Below are 7,500 nucleotides of genomic sequence, written 5' to 3'. Positions count from 1 at the left end.
AAGCCAGTCACTGAGTGTGAATATTGTTTGCGAAAAGCCAGTCACTGAGTGTTAATATAGTTTGCGAAAAGCCAGTCACTGAGTGTGAACATACTCTGCGAAAAGCCAGTCACTGAGTGTGAACATACTCTGCGAAAAGCCAGTCACTGAGTGTGAACATACTCTGCGAAAAGCCAGTCACTGAGTGTGAATATAGTTTGTGAAAAGCCAGTCACTGAGTGCGAATATAGTTTGCGAAAAGCCAGTCACTAGTATGAGTATACTTTGCGAAAAGCCAGTCACTGAGTGTGAATATACTCTGCAAAAAGCCAGTCACTGAGTGTGAACATACTCTGCGAAAAGCCAGTCACTGAGTGTGAATATACTCTGCAAAAAGCCAGTCACTGAGTGTGAATACAGTTTGCAAAAAAACAGTGCCACCGAGTGTGAATATAGTTTGCGAAAAGCCAGTCACTGAGTGTGAATATACTCTGCGAAAAGCTAGTCACTAGTATGAGTATACTTTGCGAAAAGCCAGTCACTGAGTGTGAACATACTCTGCGAAAAGCCAGTGCCACCGAGTGTGAATATAGTTTGCGAAAAGCCAGTCACTGAGTGTGAATATAGTTTGCGAAAAGCCAGTCACTGAGTGTGAACATACTCTGCCAAAAGCCAGTGCCACTGTGTATGAATATAGTTTGCGAAAAGCCAGTGCCACTGAGTATGAATATAGTTTGCGAAAGCCAGTCACTAGTATGAGTATACTCTGCGAAAAGCCAGTCACTAGTGTGAGTATACTTTGCGAAAAGCCAGTCACTGAGTGCGAATATACTTTGCAAAAAGCCAGTGCCACTGAGTGTGAACATACTCTGCGAAAAGCCAGTGCCACTGAGTATGAATAGAGTTTGCGAAAAGCCAGTGCCAGTGATTGCGAATATAGTTCGGGAGAAATATGCACAACGGTATATTGATTTCATTCATTCAAGGGCAAACTCATGTATTGTACGAGACAGGTCTTTATACACTGTAGTCACAATACAACTATTTCACATGCAGTGATCAGCATTTTGAAAGAGAGTGATAACAACGGTGATAACAGTGAGAGCAAAAAGATACAGAAGGCGATGGAAAGTAAATAAACGAAATAAAATAATAAACTCTCATGCTTGCAGACATGAGGACGAGGGGGCGTGGGGGGCGGGGAGGCAGCATGAGTAACACCTCGATCAATGCTTTCTCCTCCACGTCCACCTGTTAGAGAAACCAGCCTCATATTTACGAAAAAGTTAAGGGCAAACACCAGCCTACGATTACATCCACTCACACAAGCATAAAGACGTACACACGTAAACACAAAGAACGCACACACACACACACACACACACACACACACACACACACACACACACACACACACACACACACACACACACACACACACACACACACACACACACACACACACACACACACACACACACGCACGCACGCACGTGGACGCAGAGCGCTCAACATGAGACGGAACGCCCTGCAAGAGAGGAGGGAGGGAGGGGGGGGGTGCAGGCGGCCCCAGTCATGGTGCAACACAGACAGTGGCGGCGGGCGGCGGCGGCGGCAGGGAAGCAGAGCGCGTGAATGTATCCAGTGACCCTCAATCGTGGCAATCGCGGTATTCATATCGATAATATATTAATCCGATGATCGAATCGCCATTAGAAAGAATCGGAAGAAGTGTCACAGCGTAGGAAGTGAGCGACGCAAGAGTGGGGTCGGGGAAACCGGACCAGCTATGGCGGCTAAGAATCTGCAGCGCCACTTGTAAAATTCTCTCGTGCCTCCTTCTGCCTGGCACTGTCATCACGCAAGGAGAACGTGAACGCTGGGCAGTGTCACGGAAAAGTCGCACGTCATACCCATTCCGGATAAACGTTTTTCCGTTGGTGCAGTTTGTCTCGAAATAGATAAGACACATCCGTTCCGTGCAGTCAAGTTGCCAAATAGATAAGATAAACTAAAAAAAATCCTCCAATTTCCCCTACACGAAAACATACAGAACCACCTATCATACCCACCAGACCGACGACCCGAACATAAAACAAACACCCACATTAATAACAGACGAAGACTTACATGCGCAACACATTTATTTAACTTCTGAGAACCAAAACGCGAAACGAACCTGTTCAGAACCTCCCGAGCGGAAAGGAGTAAACACAGGATTCGTCTCAGTCTAGTGGCGTCCACACCAAGTCACACACGACTGCAACGAGGAGGCTGTCAACATTTATCACTTATAAGGTGAGTTTATAGAATACGTGAAGAGATAGGATTTAAGGTATTTTTCTTCAGAGAGAGAATGTGTGTGAAATATAAAAAAAATGTGTTTGTGTGTGTGTGTGTGTGTGTGACAGAGAGAGAGAGAGAGCGAGAGAGAGAGAGAGAGAGAAAGAGAGCAAGAGTGAGAGAGAGAGGGAGAGAGCACGAGAGAGAGAGAGCAAGAGAGAAAGAGAGCAAGAGTGAGAGAGAGAGGGAGAGAGCACGAGAGAAGAGAGAGAGAGAAAGAGGGAGTGAGAGAGAAGGAGAGGGAGAGAGCAAAAGAGAGAGGGAGAGAGGAAGTGAGTAGAGAGAGAGAGAGAGAGAGAGGGAGTGAGAGAGAGAGAGGAGGAGAGGGAGGGAGAGAGAGAGAGAGAGGGGGAGGAAGGAGTGAGAGAGAGAGAGAGAGAGGAGAGGAGTGAGAGAGAGAGAGAGAGAGGAGTGAGAAGAGAGAAAGAGGAGTGTGAGAGAGAGAGAAAGAAGGGAGTGAGAGAGAGAGAAAGAGGGAGAGTTGAGAGAGAGAGAAAGAGGAGAGAGTGAGAGAGAGAGAAGAAAGGAGGGAGTGAGAGAGAGAGAGAGAAAGAGGGAGAGTGAGAGAGAGAGAGAGAGAAAGCGTGAGTGAGTGAGAGAGAGAAAGAGTGAGTGAGAGAGAGAAAAGAGTGAGAGAGAAAGAGAGAAGAGAGAGAGAGAAAGAGTGAGAGTGAGAGAGAAAAAGAGTGAGAGAGAGAGAAAGAGTGAGAGTGGTGAGAGAGAGAAAGTGAGAGTGGTGAGAGAGAGAAAGTGAGAGTGGTGAGAGAGAGAAAGTGAGAGTGGTGAGAGAGAGAAAGTGAGAGTGGTGAGAGAGAAAGAGAGTGAGAATGAGAGAGAGAGAGAGAGAGAAAGAGGGAGGAGAGTGAGAGAGAAAGAGGAAAGAAGGGAGAGGGAGAGTGAGAGAGAGAGAGAAAGAGGGAGAGTGGGGAGGTGAGAGAGAGAAAGAGGGAGAGTAAGAGTGAGAGAGAGAGAAAGAGGGAGAGTGAGAGAGAGAAAGAGGGAGAGTGAGTGAGGAGAGAAGAGAGGAGAGTGAGAGTGAGAGAGAGAAGAGAAAGAGGGAGAGTGAGAGTGAGAGAGAGAGAAAGAGGAGAGGAGAGAGAGAGAAAGAGGGAGAGTGAGAGTGAGAGAGAAGAAGAGGGAGAGTGAGAGAGAAGAGTGAGAGAGAGAAAGGGGAGAGTGAGAGTGAGAGAGAGAAAGGGGAGAGGAGAGAAAGAGGGAGAGTGAGAGGGAGAGAGAGAGAGGGAGAGAGAGAGAGAAGAGAGAGAGTGAGAGTGAGAGAAAAGAGGAGAGTGAGAGAGAGAAAGAGGAGGTGAGAGGGAGAGAGAGAGAGAAAGAGGGAGAGAGAGAGAAGAGGAGAGTGAGAGTGAGAAGAAAGAGGGAGAGTGAGAGTGAGAGAGAGAGAAAGAGGGAGGAGAGTGAGAGAGAGAGAAAGAGGAGAGTGAGAGAGAGAGAAGAGTGAGAGTGAGAGAAAGAGGGAGAGTGAGAGAGAGAGAAAGAGGGAGAGTGAGAGAGAGAGAAAGAGGGAGAGTGAGAGAGAGAGAAAGAGGGAGAGTGAGAGAGAGAGAAAGAGGGAGAGTGAGAGAGAGAGAAAGAGGGAGAGTGAGAGAGAGAGAAAGAGGGAGAGGAGAGAGAAAGAGGAGAGTGAGAGAGAGAGAAAGAGGAGAGATGAGAGAGAGAGAGAGGGAGAGTGAGAGAGAGAGAAAGGGGAGAGTGAAAGTGAGAGAGAGGGAAAGTGAGAGAGAGAAAGAGAGAGTGAGAGAGAGAAAGAGGGAGAGTGAGAGAGAGAGAGAGAGAGGAGAGAGAGAGAGAGAAGAGGGAGAGAGAGAGAGAGAAAGCAAGAGTAGAGAGAAAGCAAGAGTGAGAAGAAAGCAAGAGTGAGGAGAAAGCAAGAGTGAGAGAGAGAGCAAGCGAGAGAGAGGGAGAGAGAGAGAGGGAGAGAGAGAGAGAGAGGGAGAGAGAGAGAGAGAGAGGAGAGAGAGAGAGAGAGAGAGAGAGAGAGAGGGAGAGAGAGAGAGAGAGAGAGAGAGAGAGAGAGAGAGAGAGAGAGAGAGAGAGAGAGAGAGAGAGAGGGAGTGAGAGAGAGAGAAAGGAGAAAGAGGAGAGAGAGTGAGAGAGAGAGAGAGAGAGAGAGAGAGAGAGAGAGAGAGAGAGAGAGAGAGCGAGAGAGAGAGGGAGGCAAGAGAGAGAGTGAGAGAGAGAGAGAGAGAGAGAGCAAGCGAGAGAGAGAGAGAGAGAGCAAGAGAGAGAGAGAGAGAGAAAGAGAGAGTGAGAGAGAGAGAGAGAGAGAAAGAGGGAGTGAGAGAGAGAGAGAGAGGGAGTGAGAGAGAGAGAGAGAGAGAGAGGGAGTGAGTGAGTGAGAGAGAGGGAGAGAGAGAGAGTGAGAGGGAGAGAGAGAGAGTGAGAGGGAGAGGAAAGAGGAAGAGGAGAGTGAGAGAGAGAGAGAAAGAGGGGGGAGTGAGAGAGAGAGAAAGGGGAGAGTGAGAGAGAGAGAGAAAAGAGGAGAGTGAGAGAGAGAGAAAGAGGGAGAGTGAGAGAGAGAGAAAGAGGAGGAGAGTGAGAGAGAGAAAGAGGAGAGTGAGAGAGAGAGAAAGAGGGAGAGTGAGAGAGAGAGAAAGAGGAGTGAGAGAGAGAAAGAGGGAGAGTGAGAGAGAGAGAGAGAGAGGGAGAGTGGGAGAGAGAGAAGAGGGAGAGTGGGAGGGAGAGAAAGAGGAGAGGAAGAGAGAGAAAGAGGGAGAGGGGAGAGAGAGAGAGAAAGCAAGAGTGAGAGAGAGAAAGAGAGAGAAAGCAAGAGTGAGAGAGAGAGCAAGCGAGAGAGAGAGAGAGGGGAGAGAGAGAGAGAGAGAGAGAGAGAGAGAGAGAGAGAGAGGGAGAGAGAGAGAGAGAGAGAGAGAGAGAGAGAGGGAGAGAGAGAGAGAGAGAGAGAGAGAGAGAGAGAGAGAGAGAGAGAGAGAGAGAGAGAGAGAGAGAGAGAGAGAGAGAGAGAGAGAGGGGGGAGAGAGAGAGAGAAAGGGAAAGAGAGTGAGAGAGAGAGAGGGGGAGAGAGAGAGAGAGAGAGGGGGAAGGAGGAAGAGAAAGAGAGAGGGAGGAGGAAGAGAGAGAGGGAGGGGGGAAGGAGGAAAGAGAGAGAGGGGGGAGGAGGAAGAGAGAGAGAGGGGGGAGGAGGAAGAGAGAGAGAGGGGGGGGGAGGGAGAAGGAAGAGAGAGAGAGGGGGGGGGAGGGAGAAGGAAGAGAGATGGGGGGGAAGAAGAGAGAGAGATGGGGGGGAAGAAGAGAGAGAGAGAGAGAGAGAGAGAGAGAGAGAGAGAGAGAGAGAGAGAGAGAGAGAGAGAGAGATTCATATACATTAGCATTCCAGTACCATTTTTACACATCTTAATATGGGCATTGAACTGCATATGACGATCCATGTAGAAGCCTAGATTTTTAACCTGTGTTCTTGGTTTTATATAATTATCATCAACTTTGATCCATATGTCATCAGTAATTTCATTTATGAATTCAGTAGTGCCTATAAACATACACCGAGTCTTCTTTGTGAAAAAAGTTATTGTTTTATGTATTGTTCGCACAGGCTTTGTAACCAAATCTTGTGTTTTAACCAAATCATGTGTTTTCTATGGTATCTGCTAATAATACCTGAGCATCATCTGCATACTGAACCAATATACCTTCATTCAATGTGTTGCGACATGTTATTTACATACATTTAAGATAAAATCGGTCCTAGTATTAACCCCTGTGGAACACCGGAATCTACCAGCATCGCTTATTTGAGCCTAAGGACAACAAACTCAGCAAATTTATTGGGTGTATTTTTACTGAAAGAACGTTACAGCAGTTAACGTTAACAATATTTTGCTATTATCTATTAAAAAAATAAGGAAGTGGTTCAAAAAATGTCCTCAATCTTCTGCCAAAACTAGCAATATTTTTGAAGTTGTTTAATATTAGTAACATATTCTTAATTGCAAGTTCTTGATTTTAAGTTCGAGTAACATACAGTTTACATTAACATAAAATTTCAAGGGAAAATGGGCGTGTCCTATTTGAAAAAGGGCGTTTCCCACCTAAAAAGGATGAGGCCCTGTTCTTTACCCCGAGGCCCTGAGGACGTGGGATAAGTATGAACCTTCAAAGGATTCTTAAGGATAGATATTGGAAAATGAAGTGTTAGTAGTGTAAGGTATCAAACAAATTATTTTTTCTCTACTTTCAGGTCTAGCCAGGAATGAGTTGATGATGGCTCCAAATCACAGAGGTCTTTCGCTAACGATTCTCCTGTTGTTGTATCATGGAGTGTCCGGCAGCATTCCAGAGCCACCTCCGACCACACCAGACGAGATTACGGATACTGAAACGACAGCCATTACTACACTCGAAACCACTATGAAGACCACGCCAATTCAGACAACCACAACTGTCACCACGACCCCAGTAACCAGTACCGCTACCACAGACGAACCTGTGACCGACATCCCCATACAGCCCGAAACAGACTGCCAAGCCTTCATTCCAAAGTCGGGAAAGTGTCGTTTCAGCAAGGCGCAGAAGGTCAACATTTCGGCGTCGAATCCATGCCTTTTCAAGTGTCATTATAACCCTGCCGAGGTAAGGATGAAGTCCTGGTATTATTAGTAATATGTTATATTTTTTATGCATTTATAAATGTAGTCAACAGTTGGACTTCCTGCAATTAATTATATATCCCGGTGTCATATCTCTAGAAAAGTCCTACATATTTTTTTTTTTTTTTTTTTAATTCCTTCTGGTAGACATTCGACCAATGTGTTAAAATTGTGCCAGGCCCGACCCAATTAATGTTCATATATGCGGACATGCATATACCCAGAATTAGATACATGTATGTTTATCTATCTGATAGATATACAGTTATCCATCTATCTGTCGGTAGATATGTATGCCGAGACATTGAGCGAGAGAAAGAGGGTCGAGCATCGCACAATTTTAAACAACCGACCTATTGTCTTTCTGTTGTTTTTTTTTTCACAGTTTTTATAGTATCTCGACAATCAGCGGAAATATTCAGTCAATTATCTCTCCACCTTTGTATCTTATCAGATGATAGCGAACTATATCAACCATTTTTAGTATCCGAGCATTCGAGTCTGCCAAGAAACCCTTCATCATCAGCCATTTTTATCAGGCCACGTGGTCCCA

At 46.1% G+C, this 7,500-nt stretch overlaps 1 protein-coding gene across 1 annotated transcript in view; it reads left to right on the top strand.

Moving 5' to 3' along the window:
• Positions 1-1,550: 1,550 nt before the first annotated feature.
• Positions 1,551-7,500, top strand: part of LOC113807388 (SID1 transmembrane family member 2) — an 18,689-nt gene continuing 12,739 nt past the window's right edge. The window contains exons 1-2 of the mRNA XM_070136959.1: positions 1,551-2,277; positions 6,539-6,930. Coding sequence (XP_069993060.1) covers positions 6,559-6,930 — 372 coding nt within the window. The 5' untranslated portion in view covers positions 1,551-2,277; positions 6,539-6,558. The remainder of the gene's footprint in view (positions 2,278-6,538; positions 6,931-7,500) is intronic.

The sequence above is a fragment of the Penaeus vannamei genome, chromosome 22 (assembly GCF_042767895.1).
Source record: "Penaeus vannamei isolate JL-2024 chromosome 22, ASM4276789v1, whole genome shotgun sequence".
Taxonomy (NCBI): Eukaryota; Metazoa; Arthropoda; class Malacostraca; order Decapoda; family Penaeidae; genus Penaeus; species Penaeus vannamei.
The sequence above is the reverse complement of the archived record's forward strand: the minus strand, read 5'-3'. Positions and strand labels throughout refer to the sequence as shown.